This window comes from Cavia porcellus, unplaced genomic scaffold (genome assembly GCF_034190915.1).
Source record: "Cavia porcellus strain 051 isolate PalLab524CR breed Dunkin Hartley unplaced genomic scaffold, mCavPor4.1 scaffold_8, whole genome shotgun sequence".
Classification (NCBI taxonomy): Eukaryota; Metazoa; Chordata; class Mammalia; order Rodentia; family Caviidae; genus Cavia; species Cavia porcellus.
This window is the reverse complement of record NW_026947491.1, coordinates 16,093,313-16,114,168: the sequence shown is the minus strand read 5'-3', so window position 1 is coordinate 16,114,168 and position 20,856 is coordinate 16,093,313. Positions and strand designations below refer to the sequence as shown.

Below are 20,856 nucleotides of genomic sequence, written 5' to 3'. Positions count from 1 at the left end.
GTTGGTGTTTTTAATGAGTAAGAAAATGGACTGTGTTATTTTGCACATTGTGATATCAGTAGTGGCAGTGTCAGGGTGCTTCTGGCTGTGAAGAGCAGAAATCCTCTCTGGGTGGTAGGATGGTGTGAACAGGAGGGAGAGCGTTCCTGCTCTGAGGTAGAAGTCAAGCCACGTGTGTGACACACACCTGTAATCCCAGCACTTGGGAGGCTGAAGCAGGAAGATCTCTGAGAGTTCAGAGTCATCTTGGGCTATGAGTTACCTCAAGGCTAGGCTGGAGCCCATGGTGAGACCCTGTCTCAAAAACAAACAAACAAACAAATAAAATGATCTTCTCTTTTCACCAAAGCAGCTTACTTTTGTTTTCCAGATACTGTTTCATCTTTGCTCTGGGGTACCTCACAGTCTGCCAAATCACCAGAGTCTACATCTTCGATTATGGACAGTATTCTGCAGATTTTTCAGGGTAAGATTGAAACCGTGATTCAGGAGCCTGTTTCATCGGTTTTAACAAAATATAGGCAGGTCAGAAGCCCAGCCAAAGCCGTTCTTCCATTTTAGCTCGGAACTTCTTCGTGAGTTCAGATTTTTTCTGTCTTGTTATTGGTTATTTATAATAATGTGTGTCACAAAAGTAACCTGTGCCTTTAAATTGTCTTATATAAGATTTCTAAAAAATGTAGTAATTACACCTCTCTATGGCATTCTGGTATTGAGAGCATTTTCTAATTCTGGTAGAGATTTCAGCAATTATTTATGATTATTGAAGACAGCACACGAGCCTCCATTCTTCCTGCCCTCCTCTCTCTTCCTCCCTCCCTCTGTCCCTGTCTCTGTGTCTCTCACTGTCTCTCTCCACCTGTGGTGGGAGAGTGCTATACCCCATTGCTCTGAAGGGTTCTCTTCTTCTCTGGTGCCAGCCATTCTCTTTCCTTTGGTCACTGTCGTGTCCTGGCCAGCTCAGTGCACGTCCTTGACTCTGACTGCCCCTGTCCACCCTACTGCCCAGAAAGGCACATGGCTTTGGTCTCAGGCGCTGCTTTTTCTGGAAGCATCCGCTGGATATTTCCAGCTGGAAGTAACAGGAAGTGGAGCAGCAGGACTCCGGCTGCCTCGGCCCATAGGCTACTGGTCTGTGTTCTGGCCAAAAAGCGATATTACTAGCAGCACTGGCCTTGAGGATGCCCTGTCATTGCTGTGGGTGTTTAAACAAAACTGTCCCATCGGTGGCAGTTTTAACTTTCACTGTTTAAAATATTTACCTTTTGTCTTGTCACAGCCCGATGATGATCATTACTCAGAAGATCACGAGTTTGGCCTTTGAAATCCACGATGGTAAGAATTCTGAAATTAGCTTTTCTGTCCAGACCATGTGTTGCTTGAGGTGCCCTGCAGCTTTGTACTCTGTAACACTTGTAAAGGAAGGAAGGATCTTTTCTTCTTCTTCCTTTCCCGGCTGACAAGTAGAAGAATTAATAACTACCTCAGTTTGCAGAGAATGGAGGAAAAGTCCATACCTTTAAAAAATCTCTGGAACTTGTCTAGAGTCTGGCATGGCACTGTGCGCCTGTGAATGCAGTACTGGGGTGGCTGAGGCAGGAAGATGCCTATGAAGCCAAGGCCAGACTGGATCACATACCAAGTACCTGTCCAAAACACCATATCAGGAAGGCTTGGGAGTTCGCCTCAGCGAGGGTGGGCGTGAGCAGCCCCCGCCTCCATGCACTGGGGGCGGGAGCTCTCGCAGGACTCCCTCGAGGTGCATCACCTACAGGCTGGGAGCAAGTGTGCCCCTCTGTGAGCTCACAGGATGTCTGCCTGGAGGCCTCTTCACAGGTGGCCAGGGCCAGGTGGTCCTGGCGCTGAGCTGTAATAGGGACCTTGCTCTGTGAAGTACAGGGGGAAGGTGTGATCATCTCTGGGGGCTGAGACCCTGCATAGCGCCCAGGGCCCTGTCCTGGGTGTGGCTGCTGACCACGGAGAGCCCACCTCGACCAAAGTCCAGCCAGATTTGGCCCCCGACTTCCCCAGTGGCGCTACGGGAGCTGTGGGTTTAGAACATTTTGGGCTTTGATCAGCCTTGGCAGAGTCTTTCAGAATTCCAGCCTTTAAGTTTTTTAGACAAGTTATTATTATTTTTTTTCTTTCATTTTGATCTTTGAGACAGGGTCTTGCTGTGGATTGCAGGCTGCCCTCAAACTCACTACGTAGCCCAGGCCAGTCTTGAATTTGTGGCCATCCTCCTGCCTCAGCCTCCCAAATGCCGGCATTACAGGCATGCGCCACCACTCTCAGCTGACTTGGGGAACTTTTTAAGCATAATTTGAGACTTCTCACCTGGTTCTGGACCTGTGACGGTGTGCTGGGCCTCAGTCTCGGGCAGCATCGTTGACATGGTGTTTGTGCCTGATAAGAGTGTGGAGTTCTGTTTCCCCTCATGCAAGGCTGCAAAAAATACTAGCTTTAAAAAACAGCATCTCAGGGGCTGGGGATTTAGCTCAGCGGCATAAGCGCCTGCCTTGCAAGCAGGCAGTCATGAGTAAAGGAAAAAGACCCAAAAAAAAAACAGTATCTCATGGCCAGGCATTGTGGTGCAAACGCCTCTAAATCCCAGCACTCAGGAGGCTGAGGCAGGAGAGACCTTGCTAACACTAAACAAAACAAAAGCCAACAACAGCACCACCCAGTGGCATCTCATCAGTCATCTAGTCTTGGTTACTCTATTCCTGGTTCCTTGGGGTTAGGGTTAACCCAGAGGTCCTGGGCCTGTTGGGCATGTAGTTTAAACCCAAAACTGCATGGAAATCCATCCACCCTGTGTGGCTCAGGCGATTTGCAGTTGTGAAATGGCCCAACCTGTGTGATCAGCTCAGAGCTGCTATGGGAAGCAATGTGCACTAAGCATCGAGCACCAAGTGTCCAGAAGAGGAGAGCCAGCATTTCACAGGTAGCAGAGCTCACAGTGGTAGTGGCGGTGGGTGCCAGAGCATCTACCAAGTGCAGCACCCACCAAGCCACAGAGAACACAGGTCCAGGGTGGAGGTGCCTATGTCCCGCCCAGGCTTGGGGGCCACTCGCGCTTGCTCCAGGGGTCTGAGTGTCCCCTCTTGCTTCCCAGGATGACTGGGCAGTGATCCCAGACCCTCGCTGCTGGGGACCTGGCTTGCTTTGCACCACGTGTGAGGCCGTGAGAGTCCTCGACCCAGATGGCAGCTCTCACTGTGACCTCCGCTGAGGGTTGGGCTAAGACTGGGTTTGTGGCTTGGTTTCTGGAGGATCACGTGACCCCTCTCAGTGCTCCACTGAGTTATTTGTTAGTTCCTTTCTCTCCTGTAGCATGTAAAGGGTTTATGTTTCCATCATTCCATGAACGGTTCCTGGGGACAATTTTCTTGCTGGGGGAAACAAGGTCTTGGTGTTGAACTCGCTGTATAGCCCAGAATGGCCCCGAACTCAGGGTGCGTCCTGCATCAACCTCCTAAGTGCTGGGATTCCAGAAGTGCAATGCCATGCCTGGCTCCTGGGGATGTTCAGAGGCCATAGTGGCATTCATTTCTGTTTTGTGTGCATATAAAATACAGAAAACTGTCTGTCCAGCAGGCGAGCCTGGGCTTTATGAATGGGGCCATTTAAAGTCATGTGTCTCATCCTTTTATTCACGTTTCTTAATAACTAATGTTTTCATTCTCCATTAAATTAGTAAATTTTTAAAATTAGTATTTATATGTTAATTGGATCCTTGTATTTCTTTCTTTCTTTTTTTTTGTCTCTTTGAGACAGGGTCTCTCTATGCAGTTTGGGCTGGCCTTGAGCTCAATTTGTAGCCTAGGCTGGCCTCAAACTTGCAACAATCCTCTTGCCTCAGTCTCCTGAGTGCTGGGATTACAGGTGTGAGCAACTACATCTGGCTTGATCCTTGTATTTTTTTAATGGTTTTTGGTGTTTCTGTTTTTGTCTCTCGATGTATTGTTGTCGAAGTGTGAATATATAGCCTAGGCTGACCCTGAACTCAGTGTGGAGCCCAGGCTGGCTTCAAACTCACAGCCATCGTCCTGCCTCAGCCTCCTTAGTGCTGGGATTACAGGCATGTGCCACCACATTCAGCTCTCAGTGTTTCTTAAATTGCATTAGGTTTTGTTTTTTGCTGTGGGGTATTAATGTTTTATTTGCTGCAGATATTTTGAGTATGCTCTTTGCTTCTTGATTTAGTTATTCTTCACATTGGATGGAAGGTTGTTTTTTTTTTTTTTTGGTGCTGGGAACTGAATTCAGGACCTTGCACTTGCCAGGCAGGTGCTTATGCCTCCGAGCTAAATCCCCAGCCCTAGGATGAGGATGTGTTTTTAAAAGCAAATGGATTAAGAAGGCTGGCACCTGGCTCTGTGCATGACCTTCTGCAGTGGGGGAAGGCTGTCAGTACTCGCTTTATACCCAACTTGTCCGAATTACTGGTGTTTAGTCATTCAAAAAGCTAAAAAAAAAAATTCATAATAGGACTTTTTGAAAAGTCATAGCCTTGGGGCTGAGGATTTAGCTCAGCAGCATAAGTGCCTGCCTTGCAAGCGTGTGGTCATGAGTTCGATCCCTGGTACTGGTAAAAAAAAAAAAAAGAAAAGTCATAGCCTTTACTGTTAAGGAAGATAAATTTGTGAATTGAGAAAAACGACTGGCAGCCAGGTGTGTTGGTACACACCTATAATCTGAGCACCCTGGGAGGTTGAGGCAGGAGGATTGCAAATGGGATCCCAGCCTGGGGAACCCAGCAAGTAGTGAATGAAAACAAAATAAAAAATAGCAACAAAAAAAGATATAGGGATAATAACATAAAAAGAACAAAAGATGCTGGGTGCAGCTCAGGCCCCAGGTTCAAGCCCCAGTGCTGAGCGAGGGGACTAGCTGCCGTCCTATGAACAGTTGAGGTTGACCAGTGCACCTGACTGGGTTTGCAGGGATGTTCCGGAAGGATGAAGACCTGACCCCATCGCAGCGAGATCTTGCCGTAAGGTAGGTGACGCCGTCTTGGACCTGCCCTGGCTCTGGACCACATTGCCCATTGCATCCATAGCTGAGTCTTCCAGGGTGCTAAGCTTGTGAGCCTCAAGCCATCTTCTTCTTCCACCTCTCTGCCACCAGTTTTCTGTGACAGCTTCTCACTGTATGTAGCCCAGATGGGCCTTGCACTTAGGGGAACCCTCCTGTCTCAGCCTCCTGAGTGCTGGATTTAAGGTGTCAGGCCGTCTTGTCTTTGCCAACAAATCTTGCTGTGCGAGGCTGGGTGTCTCTTGTGGGGCCCCAGAGTCTTGCCTGGGTCCTTAGACACAGGGTCCCCTCTGGGGGCCACCAGGCAGTCCACCAGAGTTCTGTCTTGGAGACTCAATTTGCTAGAAGGTGGGAAGCTAGCATATCCACCTGGTGGAAGTGACAGCAGGCGAAGCCTTGGGTGTGGGCCCCGCTTGTGACAGCTGCTGAGCCAGCAGCACACCGATACCCTGTTTAAGATACTGGAGGACCAGGCAGATACTGCTGCCTGCTCTTTGAGGGTCCGTTCTGAGACAGGCTTCCCCCTGAGAGTAGCCCTGGTTTACTCCTGGTCTCAGCCCAGTGTGATTAGAGATCATATACTCATTACACTCAAAGAAACCTCTCCTTCCAGTGTCTTGTTCAGTACAGAATCAATAATCACACAGCTGCTGGAAGGAGGGAATCCTAAACAAGTAGGTAGGCCTGGACCCATTGTTTTCCTTTGATCCCAGCTAGCAGGTCTCCGGAATCTTCTTACATTTTCTCTTTCTTGAAAAATACTCTATTTTTGACTTGGGCCTGGTGGTGCACGCCTTTAATTCCAGCACTCAGGAGGTTGAGGCAGGAGTTAACTGCCTCAAACTGCCAGTTCAAAACCAGTCTGAGCTACACAGATTCCGCCTCAAAAACCCAAATTAAAAGAATGCTGTCTTGCCCTTGTAACTCTGATACATCGTTGGACTCGTTGAGAGTAGGCCCTGCGGCGTAGCCTGACCTTGATTCAGGCTGGACATAATTGCTGTTCACAGTGGGGCTGGGCTTCTTGGGGACAAGGGCTGCATTGTACCCCCGACCGTCCGGGCACCAGGCCGTGCTGAGGAGGAGGAGACCTGCCAGCAACATGGTCCCTCCCTTGGCTTCAAGGCTAAAAGGAACAAGTCTGAGACCCAGGGCACCTCCACATAGGAAAAATGATTCTGGAAAACTCAGAACCCTCCTGGCTCAGCATTTTGGTAGACAGTAGTCGAGGGCAGGGCATGGGCGCTGTTCTGGTTGTTTTAGAATCAGATTAATGGCCAGGGACACGTGGGAGTCTCAGCTTCTCTCCCTGCAGCATTTTCAAGCAGAGTGGAGCTTGGCCAGAAGGAGGACAGGCTAGTGCCCTGCTTGCCCGTCTCAGGAGGGGCAGCAGCAGTGGGCAGGGGTGGTGGTATTGGTTAAGGGAGCCCCTGGCCACATGTGTGATGACCTGTGTAGTCTGCATGGCCTTCCGTGTTGATTGGCCATTTTTGCCTGTTTCCTGCGTGCTTGGTAAACTTGTGATACCTATGCCATCCAGCCCTATCCCAAGCACAGGAGCCAGAACATTTTTGAGCTGGGTATGGTGGCACAGGCCTGTGATCCTAGCACTTGGGAAGCTGAGGCAGGAGGGTCTTCAGTTCAAAGCCATCCTGGGCTCCATAGCAAGTTCAAGGCCAGCCTAGGTGAGGCAGCAAAAGCCTGTCTCAAAACTGCAAGAAGCCTTACTGTTGTTTTTTGTCACATTCAGGATAAAGTGTGTGGTTCCCCTCTGTGGCCCATGATGCAGCCCCTCCCGACTCCCCTCAGCCCTGCCTTTCCTACTCCTCCTCTGCCCTGAGTGGCACCAGATGTGTGCGGCTTGGCATCCTCTTGAGTGCTAGCCTAGCCCAGGTCCTGGGCACCAGCATTCACCCTGCCCCTCACTTCCTGTACCCCTACCCCTGCGGAGCAGCCAGGGTCCCTGGCTTCCTCCTCCAGGAGAACACCCTGGGCTGGCACAGCCTCGTGGCGTGCACTGTGTTCACACTTAGTGCATGTCTCCAGGTGCAGGTTTTGTGTCCCGGCCCTGGAGCTTGCCGAGTGCTTAGTTGGTCAGTGGATGCAGCCGACTTGGGGGCAGTGTTGGGGTTGACCCAGAGCTTTCACCCAGAGCTACATCCCCAGCTGCATCCCTTCCATTTGCTGTTTTTGAGACAGGGACTTGCTGAGTTGCTCAGCTGAATTTGAACTTGCGATACTCTTGCTTCAGCCTCCCGAGTGCTGGGATCCGGGGTGCAGGCCACCACACCACTGGTCTCCGAGGCTGAGTCGCAGTTTTTCCGTTGCAGGCGCATGCCCAGCCTCCTGGAGTACGTGAGCTACACGTGCAACTTCATGGGCATCCTGGCCGGCCCTCTGTGCTCTTACAAGGACTACGTAGCATTCATCGAGGGCCGCTCATATCGCGGAGCACAGCCGGGACCCGGCGGGGAGGAGGCAGCACCATGGGAGCAGCACACGGACCCGTCTCCAAAGGTGCGCATGCATGTTTGTGTTCCCCATCTTCCTCTCTCCTGACAGGGTTTGTTCCCACGGTCTGTTTCCCCAGACGTGACTTTCTGAAGGTGCCACCGGTACCGACTCCTCACACTGGCTCTCAACTAGGTTGTTCACTAAGGTGCAATCGTGATTAAAGGGCAACAGCCAGGCATGGTGGTGCACGCCTGGGGTCCCCAAACTCTGGGAGGCTGATGCGGGAGGATTGCAAGGCAGAACCCAACTTGGACGACCTATTGACTTAGGGAAAGCCTGCCTCAAAGAAAAGGGCTTGGCTGTAGCTCAGGGCAAAGGCCTCGGGTTCAATCCTCAGTACCCTGGAAGGAAGGGGGAACAGATTTTTAGAAACTGTCAGTTGCTCAAGAAAATAAGGCTGTGTAGTGTGGGGTATCGCACAGCCCCTCTGAAAGAGCCACTTGCCCGGGTTTTTCTCTTGTTTGTGCTGTGTCGCTGGCCCTGAGAAAATAGTGAAAAAAGCTAAGAGGGATTCCCTTTCTGTTATCTCCTGAAAGAGTTTAGAATCCCACAGTGACCCATGCATCCCATGTTCCAGCAACACAACTCCTAACAGTTGCACCTTGAAAGGAGCCCTTACTTCTATCCACAGATGCAAGGAAAGTGGTGTTTGCACACAGTGGAGTACTACTCTGCCGTAAAGGACAAACGCGAGTCATTTGTGGGCAGAGGGATGCACTTTCAGACTATAATGTTAAAATCAGATACACAAGCTTAAATGTCCCGTGGTTTCTATAAGAAGTCCAAAGTAAATAAAGAGTAGAGAGGCTAGGGATTTAGCTCAGCAGCATAAGAGCTTGCCTGGCAAGTGTGAGATTGTGAGTTCAATCCCTGGTACTAAAAAATAAGTAGAATAAAAAATAGAAGTAGGGAGATGGATCTTTGTCAGAGTGAAGGGGACCGAGATACAGTGAGCAGTGGGAGGGGAGGGAGCAGGTAGGAGAGAGGGATTATGATGTGTTAAGTTGGTGCACCGACTGTGGTATACACTGAAGACTAGATTGGACCCTCTTGGAGCCTGAGGGGCTGACGGTGACACCCCCACCTCCCACAGGCAGCAGTGACGCAGAAGCTCCTGGTGTGCGTGCTGTCGCTGCTGGTGCACCTGACGGTCTGCAGTGTGCTGCCCGTGGGCTACAACATCGATGAGCAGTTCCGAGCCACGGCCTCCTGGCCCACCAGGGTGGCCTACCTCTACATCTCCTTGCTGGCTGCCCGACCCAAATACTACTTTGCCTGGACCTTAGGTGAGTGGCGGCCCGGGGTGGCAGGGGAGGCTGCTTTGTGATGGGGACTCCCTGGGTTGGCCAGGCTGGCCCTGGGCTCCTGGGCTCCAGGGATGGCACCTGTCTTGGCCTCCCCAGTAGCTGGCGCTGCAGGCCAGCACCACCACACTCTGGCTCATGAGCGCCCTCTGGAGACCATCGGTGTAGAAGAAACCATTTGGTGCTCAGCTTGTAAGAATAATCCTAACTAGATCAAAGTCTATTTTATTACTATACGATAAGAGTCCATGGATGAGCAAGGCATGGTGGTGCGAGCTGCTAATTCTGCCGTTTGGGAGGCTGAGGCAGGAAGATTGCTATGAGAGTTCAAGGTCATTTTCAGCTCCATAGAGAGACCACAGCTGCTGCATCAGAATCTGCCTCTGTGGAGGGGTCCTGTGGAGCTTGGCCAGGATGCAGCTGCCAGAGGGACAGTTCCGGCCACGCCCACCCTAGGGCTTGGAGGGTGGGGACTGAACTCTGACTTCCGGTTTGATTCTCCCAGTGTGGGTTGGCCCTCTGGGGCCCAGCAGGTGGTTAGGGGAATGAGGGAGGATGGAGAGAGTGAAGATTTGAGGAGTTGGTGACCATGGTGACCACGGGGGGATGCAGCTATTAGTCATGGACTTCTCTTGGAATTCTATTAAACGGGACCATAGCTGTGTGGATCAGTGGACCTGAAGGCTCGTGGTTGTTGGTCCATTGTGGCTGACCTTGGTTACCCCACAGAGGAACAGATCTCACTTGTTTATTCCTTTTTCCCTTAGGCCTAATTACTTTAAGATCCCATGTGTTGACTGGAACACACTTATAAAGACTAAAACAATCTAAAGATGTTTGTTATTTGCGGGGTTTTGATAGGCTTGGGCTTCTTCCTGCTTTTGTCCTGGCACGAACAGAATAAACCATAGCGCTTTTCCAGTTGCTTGGGAAAGAGCCAGTGGGAGGAAGAAACTTCCTCTGCAGCTTCACCCAGCAGGGGTGCAGAGTGAGAGGCTGCGGAGGGTCAGGAAACGGGCTCAGGGACCTTGCACAGATGGGGTTCTGGGGATCCAGGAAAGAGGGCAAAGATGTGTACGACCCTCTAGGTGACTGAAGACGAAGGTTAAATTCGAGGCAGTGTCTTAATCCCTTTGTTCATCACTGATGCCTGCAAGTGAGAAGAGGAAAGATTCTAGTGGGTGCACATCTCAGTCTATGGCCACTGCCGCATTGGCCTTGGGCACCGCAGAGCATCCCAGGGAAGGGGGCAGAGCAAGGGTTGGGGAAACCCTCCAGGCCACACTTAGGCCCACCTCAGCCAATCATTGCTAAGCTTCCATCAATCAATGGCCTCCCTGAAGCCGCGCCACGTCCTGGCGAGCCCTGGGGACCCCTAGATCTAAACCAGGGCGGATGAGGCTTGGAGGATGGCGGTGACAGCAGTGCTGAAGTTCTTAAGTGTTTTCTTTTTTCTCGCTTTCCCTGTGCCACAGCGGATGCTATTAATAACGCTGCAGGCTTTGGCTTCAGAGGCTACGACAGGAACGGAGTGGCTCGCTGGGACCTGGTCTCCAACCTGAGGATTCAGCAGATAGAGGTCAGTGGGTTCTGGGTGTGCACTGCCCTGGGGCGAAGGCTGGTGGAGGGTGTGGTGGGGAGGTGTCAGCATCGTCACCAGTGGTGGTGGGGACTGCTGATGGTGGCCTTGTGACCAGGGCACCAAGGGTCTAGCAAATGCCACAGGTCCTGGTGCAGCCCCTGCGGAGTGTGTGTCTAAGGTCAGGAAAGGGGTCTGGATCTGCGAGGTGGAGCCTGTGCAGTTCAAAAAAACCCGACTCAGCTGCCGTGGTGGCACACACATGTAACCCCAGCAGTCAGGAGGCTGAGGGAGGAGGATCATTTCAAGTTCAAGGCCGGCCTCAACTGCATAGCAAGACCCCTGTCTCAAAAAGAGAGGGGAAAAACAGCTCTGAATTGGCTTTGAGTAGGAGCTTGGGAAAGCTGGTCCCAGGGCGACAGAATCCTGGGGAGATGGGAGAGGTGAGTGGAAGAGCATGTAGTGGGCCCCTGTTTTTGGTTTTTTCCTACATCTGGTAAGAAAGACGGGACGACATGAGAATGTCCCTGGGATGGCAGGCTGCTCCCACAGTGCCTTGCATAAGCAGGGGCCCAGGTGGGAGCCTCGCCCAGGGGTGCAGGTAGACAACACCTGCTCTTCTTAATGGGGGTGGGGCCAGGTAGCACCCAGACTCAAGTCACCAGGGGCCTGAGGGGTGACAGTAGGAGGGGCCATAACTCTGGGTACCTGAGCTCGCAGACAATGCTGGGGATGCACTGGTTCCCATGGGAGGGTTGGTCAGTATGGGCCTTGGTGGTTTCTATCAGGACTTTACTGTCACTGTCTTCTGACAGCTTTGTGAATGTCACCACACCAAAGAAAGTGGTGATGCTTATTTACCTTCTGCTGTCCTAACATGAAGTAAACTGCATTATGGAAGGGCGTTACTATATCAGAAAAACAGTATAATACAACAGAAAGGAGCCTGGCATGGTGGCTTACACCTTAATCCCAATACTCAGGAGGCCAAGGCAGGAGGATCACTTATAGTTTGAAGCCAAGCCTAGGCTACACAGTGAGACCCTGTCTTGAAAAAGAAAAGAAAAGAAGCAGAAATAGTTAAACTATCATTGTGAAGTAATTCTTAGATTTTTTTCTTTTTTTTAAATTTTGCATTGTCAGTGTTTTGTAATATGTAAGAATCGAATTCAGCCAATGCACGCACGTGACGCACTGTGATTCTTTTCATATCCCCTGCCTCTCCCTCCCTAGTCCTTAGCCCCCTTCCCTGCATCCATCTTTACCTTTGCTTTCATTTATCTAATATTTCGGGTTGCTCTTCTAAGATGAGCTTTTATTTCCGGCACCATCATGCATTACGACTTCTTTTTTTTTTTTTTTTTTTTTTTTTTTTTGGCTTTTTTCCTTTTTATTGGTACTGGGGATCGAACTCAGGACCGCCTGCTTGCAAGGCAGGTGCTTATGCCGCTGAGCTAAATCCCTAGCCCCTTGCATCATGACTTCTACCCACAAAAAACCCCTTGTTTTTCAGATGTCAACCAGTTTCAAGATGTTCCTGGATAACTGGAACATCCAGACAGCGCTGTGGCTCAAAAGGTGCGTCCTGGGGCTGCATGTCCTCACAGCTGAGGGTCACCACTGTCACAGGCTGTGGGTTGGGTGGGGCAGGGGTCCCCAGGAGATAGTGCACAGCCACCCTGCAAGAGCTCTCTGGGTTGAGTCCCCTTGGCCTGCTTCAGACCTCTGTCTTCCACCGGGGTCCTCCCCTTTGCTGGAGATATTGTAGCCAGCTGTGGTGGTGCACACCTGAAATCTCAGCACTTGGGAAACTGAGGTAGGAGGATCACTGCAAGCTTAGGGCCTCGCCTGGATTTTGTAGCAGTGCCCTGTCTAAAAAAAAAAAAAAAAAAGTTCTTAAAGTACTGAAATAATGTACACTAAAATCCTGACCGTAATACCTAGTAAGGTTTATTCCTTTAAATTGTGTAGACTCCAACACCAGGAATAATCGTTTTGGTGATGCTGTGTACCAGGAAGAAGTGGGAGTTCAATTTCTGTTCCTCAATGGGACCTGTACCTGCACCACTGGGGTGGCAACCAGGGATGTCCCCTGCCCTAGATGGCATTTGCCCCTCTGGCTGCCCCGCCTTGCTGCTGCCAGGGCACTGAGTGATGGGGTAGGGAGCCCGCCACTTATGTAGGCTGTCCCCCATCACCAGGGTGTGTTATGAGCGCGCCTCCTTCAGCCCCACGGTGCAGACCTTCTTCCTGTCGGCCATCTGGCACGGCGTATACCCTGGCTACTACCTGACCTTCCTCACCGGCGTGCTCATGACGGTTGCCGCCCGGGCTGTGAGTATGGGAGCTGTACCTGCACCTCAGCACCTGGGTCTCGGGTACCGAGGGGAACGCGGGTGGGACCACGTGCCTGGCCCAGCCCTGAGTCCTGTAAGCAGCGCACTGCTCGAATGCCTGGCACACAGAAGCACTTGGAGAATATCACTTGTCTGCACTTTCAGCACTGGGCAGGTTTGATTACTGCAAACTTGAGCCAGCCTGGGTTATATAGTGAGACCTTGTCTCAGAAGCAAACAAACAAAAACACGCAAACCTACAGAAAAGTTGCCATAAGCTCTTAAGGCCCGGCCCTCACAGTCGCCAATTTACATCTTACTCCACCCACAGCAAGTGTGTGCATGCATACACACTCATATACACCATGCACACATGAGCCTTTCCCGCACTGTGGACCATACTGTAGACCTTGCCCGAGCATCACTGAGGTCCTGGCCTTAGAGACAGTGAGCCCTTCCTGTGTCTGGGTCTCAGATGAGGAGCAACTTCAGACAGTGCTTCCTGGAGCCCCCACAGCTGAAGCTCTGCTACGATGTCCTCACGTGGTCGGTGACGCAGATTGCAGTGAGCTACACCGTCGTGCCCTTCGTGCTGCTGTCTGTGAAGCCATCCCTCACCTTCTACAGGTAAGCGCCCCTCCTCAGGCTCATGTGGAGAGTGGGGGGGGGCAGTGGCAGCTGTGTTTTGTTTTGCTGAGATAGTATCTGGCTGTGGGGGCCAGGCTGGCCTTGAACTTATTACATAAGCCAGGATGGCTTCCAGCAGGGTAGAGATCCTCCTGTTTTACCCTCTGAGCACTGGGAAGACAGATGTGTGCTACCACGCCTGGCTGAGTGGTGTTTCTGGAAGAAAATCTGAATCTGAAAGAAAAAGTGCCATAGACCTTTATGCATTATTCCTCTTCTTCTCAACACCAAGCAGTGCTGTGTCTCCCTGGGACTGACAGCTCCTGAGCCCTGTCTGGGCTGTGGTGTAGACGGCACTGCTGCCAAGCTCCGGATTGTGGGAAGGCAGCGACGGGAGGGTGGACCAGAGAGTGCCTCACAGGGATGATGGCGATCGGTGCCTTTCTGTTCATGTCCTCTAGCAGTGGCTCTGAAACCCTTTCCCTAGGCTCTGGCTTACCCAGCTTACCCCAGCCAGGGTACACAGTGGCTCATAAACACTCTGCTGCTGAGTTGGGAGAGCATGCGCTAATGCAGACCTCAGAAGGCTGAGATGGGAGGAGCACTGCAGGTTCAAGGCCAGCCTGGATTACATAGTTGAGTTCAAAGACGGCTTGAAGTGTATAGCAATACCTTGTCTTGAAAAAAATAAGTAAACTAAAGTAAACCCAAAATTAAAAATAAACACCCTCAGCTACGCTCTGGAGTTCTACTTCCTGAGGGAAAAGAGAGAAGAATAATTAGTGAGTGAATGCATCCCGAGGGGGCCTGTAGTGCGTGGACACAGGTGCGTGTCTCACGGATTACTATCAGAATTTGATAGACCTACCCAGACGTGCGGCACACGCCTGGGATCCCAGCACTCCAGAGGCTGTGGCAGAAGGATCCCCTCACATTCCAGCGAGATTGTCTCAGTGCAAGAAATGAAACGGTTTCCCTTTTTCTTTCAGCTCCTGGTATTACTGCCTTCACATCTGTGCAATCTTAGTTTTATTGTTGTTGCCAGTGAAGAAAACTCGGAGAGGAGAGATGGTGCATGGAAACCAGCACCCGGCCCCTTCTGGAAAGCAAGAGGAGAGGAACAGCTCCTCGGGGTGGAACAGCACCCCTGTGATGAACAGCGTGAGCAGTGTGAAGCCGGAGCAGGGGCAGGAGCAGGGGGGCTGCAGACATCGGTGGTCCCCGCAGCCCTGACGCGTCTCTCGGTGGCACAGCTCAGTCCTCACTGTGCAGATTGGTGGGAATGGGACGCGTGGAGGGCATGGCTGGCCCCAGGGACCCGCAGCCCTGCCACTGCCCTGGCCACGCCTTACTGGGGTGTCCTGGCCTCCGTGGGTGGGCGCAGGTGACCTTTCCCGCCCACTGGTGTCCCCTGCCGGCCCCGGCCCAGCGCCTGCCCTGTGCATCCTGGCCGCCGAAGAAATGGCAGCGTCCTTGCGGCCCTGCTGGCGATGGATTCACCTTCCCACATGGATGTCTTGCCTTAAACCCTCTCTTTGGGAAGCTGTTGCTGCTTGTGGTCTTCGAGGGGGAAGGGTATGCAGAGCCGGCCTCAGGATCCCATGTCCATGCTGTAGAGGGATTAGGGAGAATCTGAAACCGGGTATTTAAGGTTGTGGAGAATTTTTAAAAGCGCAATAAACATCTCAGTATTTGAAGGATTTTCTTAAAGTATCTCCTAGCTAACACAGAGCGAGCTGGGCGTTGTGGCACAAGCCTGTCACCCCAACATACTGGAGAGGAGACTGAAGCAGGAAGACCATAGAATCTGAGGCCAGCTGGGCCACATAGTGAGCTCAAGGCCAGCCAGGACTACCTAAGGAGAACCTGTCTCAAAAAAACTACCAAAAATAAGGAGAGTAAAATTCACAGCGAAACTGTCTGCAGTTTGGGTTGCCAAATTATAGCTAGCTAGTTTCACTGGAAAGCTTAATTACCTTGTGGTGGTCAGAGGGCCCCACCAGGAGGAATTTTAAGCATAATTAAAGATTTGGTAATGTGGTATTTTAATCTTATGTTCTTAAAAAAAAAGAGAGAGAAGGCTGGCCAACCTGCAGCCAAAGGCAGGATGTTCCCTTTCTGCTTCAGGGAGCTACGTGAGGTGTAATAACTTGCTTCTCAGTGGAGTTTATCAAGCATAAACTATATAAAATTCAGACAGGTATGTTATATACCTGTGATCCCAGTGCTTGGGAAGCTGAGGCAGAAAGATTACCATGCCTAGGCTACATCGTGACTTGAAGGCCACACACTAGACCACCTAGGGAGACAATGGCTCAGAGAACACACAGGACAGGTAACACAACATTCACAGAGGTGAGGAAGCGGTGGTGGCTGGCTGGAAGGTTTTAAAGCAATCCCTGGTAACTAGGGTACCTCTTTGGCTAACCCCTTTTTTACTTGGGGTCACTTTGGTTCCCGGGTGGTGATGACAGGGGAGCCGCAGGGGAAATGACAGCTCAGTGGCCAGTCTGAGTGGCGCTCTGGAGAACTGTGCAGTGTGTGCGTCCAACCTGCTCACACGGGAGCCTCACCTCCAGCCCTGAGCCAGCGGAGTACAGATATGGGGGTTATGGGCTCTCGCAGGGCACCAAGCCCGTGAGGGCTTAGAGTTAGGGGGGATGAGGACGAGGGGCCAGCGCAGGGGCATCTCTGGCTTTTGTCCTTTGACAAAGGCATCTCTGTCCTTTGACTGATCTTTTGTAGATTTATTTCCTTTTTGCCTTAAAAGTTTTAATGAGATGCAAGTCATCAGTCTAAGATGAGTCTGTGATCACTAACAGACGTGTAAATGATGTGAAGGGCGAAATGGTTTGGCTGAGGCTGCGCAGTGCTTCAGTTAAAGGAAGCAAAATGATAGTGGTTTTAGAAGTTTAGAAATACTTTGCCTTGTTTCCTCTCCCTCTCTCCTGCCTTCCTCCTTCCCTGCCTCTCCTCTCCTCTCCTCTCTTCTCCTTCCCCACCCCTCCCTTCCCCTCTTTTGTAGTCCAGGCTGCCCTTGAACTCACTTTGTAGCCCAGGCTAGGCTGGAGCTCACAGTGATCCAGCCTTCCTCAGCCTCCTGAGTGCTAGGATTTACAAAACGGGATTCAGCAAATATTTATATTATTTGTTCACTCTTCAGACAGCTCAGAAACTCTCAGAGATGATCAATGATCATTGTATTTATACTGGTTCATTATATACTTCTCAAGGGAAAATAATTATTCTTCCCTTGATTTCGTTTCAGTGAAACAATAATTCATTTAATCTGAAATGTCTCAGCTGCCACCGTTTTAGGAGTGGCTCATTCTTTTTTGTAAAATGCACATTTTTGCTGGGTGTGGTGGTGCACACTTGGAAGCAGAGCACTTAGGAGGCTGAGGCAAGAGGCTTACTGAGAGCTTGAGGCCAGCCTGGGCTACATAGCAAGACCCTGTCTCAAAAAAACAGAATATAAGCATTTTTATTGGTGCTAAGGGTGATTGGGGAAGTTCATTTTGTTTCTGAAATACTGAGTGATAAAGTGGATTTACTGGATTTGAAACAGTGTAGCTAGCACATCTCTCATCAGCCAGCACCATCCACGTGGCTGAAACTTTGGTTCCCAGCATATATGACACTCATACACTTGATTTTCACACACACTATTGTGTGTGTGTGTGCATGCGCTTGTGCTACAGAGGACTGAACCCAAGGCCTTCCCACTGAGCTATGTACCTGCCCTTTTTATATTTTTGAGACAGGGTCACTTATATTGCCCAGGCTGAGTTCAAACTCGGGGCCCCTCTGCCTCAGCCTCCCAGTGTGCTCACAAACCACTTGGAGGAAACTGAGGGAAGGGCTGGTTGGGGAGCCCTGGCCTTCCCACTCTACCCCACAAGTCCCCTCCGCTAGAGAAAGGGTCCACAGGAGTCCAGGGTGGATTCACTAAGAACTGCCACACCACCCCCACGTCAGTTAGCACTGGGAGGGTTGTCATGGCAACAGGAAATCCTTTTAATCCATTCAGTCAGAAGGTGACACCTTTGTGCCATTTCTCCTGTCTAGCCCTTCAAACGAGTCTTTCATAGAGAAACAGGCTCTCCTGGGGGGAGGGGCGGGAGTCTTTCTGCCTTCTCTGCCACTCTAGATTTTTTGCTAGGTGACATGACTGGGTTGTCTTCTACTGAAGGTACACTTCCTAGCCTGGAGGTGTGGAGGTGCATACCCATCATCCAGCACTCCAGAGGCTGAGGTGGGGAGGTCACCCCAAGTTCAAAGCCAGCCTGGGGTACATAGTGCAGCCCTGTCTCAAAACAATCACGTTTCTGACTGGGTTTACTGCTACGAAACTTCTCAAAATATATGGTGTTCCAAGAATTTGGTTAACCTTTATTTTAAACTACAGAAGACAATTTCTTTAAAATTTTGTCATTATAACAGTTGCACAGGCTAGGACAAAAAAAACTTATTTAAAATTTATAGCTCGTAAATAGTATATTTACAGACAAACTTGGACATTTACATTTACTTCTGTTCTTCATAATTCTTAGTTGTTTTTAAAAATTTCTTCTCTCTCCTTTTCTTTCTTTTGAGACAGGATCAAAATTGCACGGATCCTCCTGCCTCAGCCTCCTGAGGTGCTGGATCACAAATGTGAGCTATCACACCCAGCTAAGTGTTCTAATTGCCATTGAAAGAAAAGTTACTTGAGAATTCTCGTGTCTACACAGGTGCCTGCCTACTGTGTCTGCTAAGAACTTGTTTAAACTTTTAGGTATAAACCAGTATTAGTGGGGGTAATTCAAGCATTTAGATTCCATCCTGGGTGAAATCTAATGAAGGCATAGAATTGTAAGTAACACTGTCCATGCGCTCCCCACAACCCCGGAGGCACTCACACAGATACTGCTCTTGTCCTGGAAGCTCCGTGAGTAGCTGGTCGTGCGTCTGGGTCTCTCTGACACTGAATGTCTGCCTCCTGCTGTACTCATACCATGGGTTTACATCCATCCTGGCTCTCAACAATGCAGGGAGAGACTGCATTTTCTTTTGTCTGGTTTTTTGGGATGGAGTCTTGCTATGTTCAGGCTCTCCTTGAACTTACTATGTAGTCCAGGTTGGCCTTGACCTTCTGGCGATCCTCCTGCTTCAGCCTCTCAAGTGCTAGAATTACAGGTATGCATCACCATACCTGGCCTTGAGACTGCATTTTAAAAAATGAAATTCACTCTGAAATTTGAATTGAAAGTTTCAGAATGTAGGGGTCTTCAGTGTTTTCCTGCCACACCTTGCCGTCAAGTCTGTGTATTGCAACTCTCCTTATGGAAGAAAATGGGAAATGAAAATTTTCACAGTGCTGTTTTGTAGGAATGCTCTGTCAGCCAGTTAGCTGCCTCTTCCGGCTCCTGTTGTACAAAGGATGCAGCCAGTGACATTTAAATTGGCAGGCTGCTTAATGTTTTCTATGTTTTAAAGTAATATTTATTTTAATAGATTTTTAATACCATGCCTACCCCAATAAAGAACTGACAAGCTCTGTAGATCATTGATTGGAAAAGCTTCATGAAACAGATCCTAGAGGTACATTTTCATGCCAACTAATTTATCTCACCTTTGACGACTGATCCTGGCTCTTGAATACAACTTTTTTTTTTTTTTAATTTTTTTTTTTTTCTTTTTTCCGGTACCGGGGATTGAACTCACGACCACCTGCTTGCAAGGCAGGTGCTTATGCCGCTGAGCTAAATTCCCAGCCCCTTTAGTACAACTTTTATAAAGCAAAGAAAAAAGGCCCACGACTACATGTTATGTAAAATAGTAACAGAAAGACCCATGCAACACCTATCCAGAGGCATCCAAAGCTTACCCAGTAACCGTCAGCTGTCTTCACAGCCAGGTTTTAATCAAATTTTGTAGATATAAATAGAAAATGGAAATATGACAAGAAACCACAATTACCCAGTGATCTCCCAGTAGCACTCTTGGGATGGAGGAAGTGACCAGCTGCTGGTTACTGGACTTTTCCATGACTATCCAGCTTGATCTCTGCTTGGGGTTCACTCCTTTGAGAAACTGGTTTGTCCATATTCCTGTCTGTCCTTGTGAAAGACAGACACACAGTCCGACGGGCTTTCTGGTTCTGCCTTTTGCCATCCATAGTATTTGGATTTCTGGCCGCGCTGTGTGGTCAGTGGAAGATCAGTTGGGTTGTGAGGCCAGAGGACTGAAGCATGGAACACAGATTTCTCCCCAGCCAGTCGGTCACTTGTCACCTGCTGGGGCCACGACACAAGGACAAGTGGAGGTCACGATGATCCTGGGGAAGTGAGGGCTGTGGCCCCATCCCTGCTGCCCCCCCCCCCCGCCAGCCACATCCATGGCTCTCAGTCATCCCCAGCAGTCACTGCCAGCATCCCAACCCCAGGCCTCCAAGGGCAGTGTTTATACTTCCTCCTGGGTGTGGGGGGATAGGGGCCTCATGTGGGCTGTGCTTTCTGTTTTTAGCACTCTAAAATATTTTTCTAAAGAAGTGTTATTTTTCAACAGACCTATAAACCAGGTCTTGTGAGGCCAACGGGAGCTGCCTCTGTCCCCCCTGCCCCATGATGGGACAAACCCATGGCCACCCCCTGAGCTGGACCAGTGGATGAGTGCTGGGTGTGACAGCTGTTTTTTAACATATGTGTTCTTCCTTTTTCTAATTTGTGTCATTAAAGCCGATTAGTTTCAAAGCACCGCCTGTGTGTCTGCTGCTTTCAGCGTCTCTGAGTTCTGTCTGGAGAAGTGAACACCGGCTCCCGTGAAGGGGAGTGTGCATTTTTTGAAGGACTGACTCTTCCACAAGCTCACGATATTCCTCCACTGACTCTTCCTCTCTTTTCTGTTTTTTTGAGACAGGATTACTCTGTGTAGCCAAGGCTGGTTCTGATTTCACTGTGTAGCCAGCCTGCCCTCAAACTCCCAGTGATCTTCCTGCCTCAGCTTCCCAAGCACTGGGTTAGAAGCAGGCACTACTGTCAGGTGGCATTTACAGACTTGGAAGCAGAGAGTGTTCCGTGATGTGTGTGTCCTTTCCTTCCCCCAGTACAGTCTTTGCCTAGACTGATTTCTGGGCAGGGAAGGGGGTGGGCAAAGGGTCTAAGCAGTTAAAATGAGTTAAAAGTTGTATTCTTGTCCAGAGCAACAGGAAGGCAGAGAGCTGGGCCCTCTGAGAAGCACCCCCAAGCAGTGAGGGGCTGCAAGAGGAGCACCAGACTTGGGAGTCAATTTGTTCCCAGAGGACCTTGGATGAGGAGACCTCAAGTTGAGGTCTTGAGCCCCTGGCTGGGTTCCACTGGGATGAGGTCATCTGCCACAAGTAGAGGTTTCTAGTTTATGCCTGGAGCCCTTTGAACCTCTCTGCTGGTCCCTCTTCCACACTGCCGGGCCTGGCCTGTCCTGGCATGTAGGGCGC

At 50.3% G+C, this 20,856-nt stretch overlaps 1 protein-coding gene across 5 annotated transcripts in view; it reads left to right on the top strand.

Moving 5' to 3' along the window:
• Mboat2 (membrane bound O-acyltransferase domain containing 2) overlaps positions 1-20,137 on the top strand; it is a 43,278-nt gene extending 23,141 nt beyond the window's left edge. For all 5 annotated transcript variants that reach the window (XM_063254430.1, XM_063254433.1, XM_023562947.2 and 2 more), the window contains 10 exons: positions 371-466; positions 1,280-1,335; positions 4,950-5,004; positions 7,371-7,557; positions 8,648-8,840; positions 10,334-10,437; positions 11,951-12,015; positions 12,639-12,771; positions 13,249-13,400; positions 14,390-20,137. In XM_063254430.1, the coding sequence (XP_063110500.1) occupies positions 371-466; positions 1,280-1,335; positions 4,950-5,004; positions 7,371-7,557; positions 8,648-8,840; positions 10,334-10,437; positions 11,951-12,015; positions 12,639-12,771; positions 13,249-13,400; positions 14,390-14,633 (1,285 nt within the window). In that variant the 3' untranslated portion in view covers positions 14,634-20,137. The remainder of the gene's footprint in view (positions 1-370; positions 467-1,279; positions 1,336-4,949; positions 5,005-7,370; positions 7,558-8,647; positions 8,841-10,333; positions 10,438-11,950; positions 12,016-12,638; positions 12,772-13,248; positions 13,401-14,389) is intronic.
• The last annotated feature ends 719 nt before the right edge of the window (positions 20,138-20,856 follow it).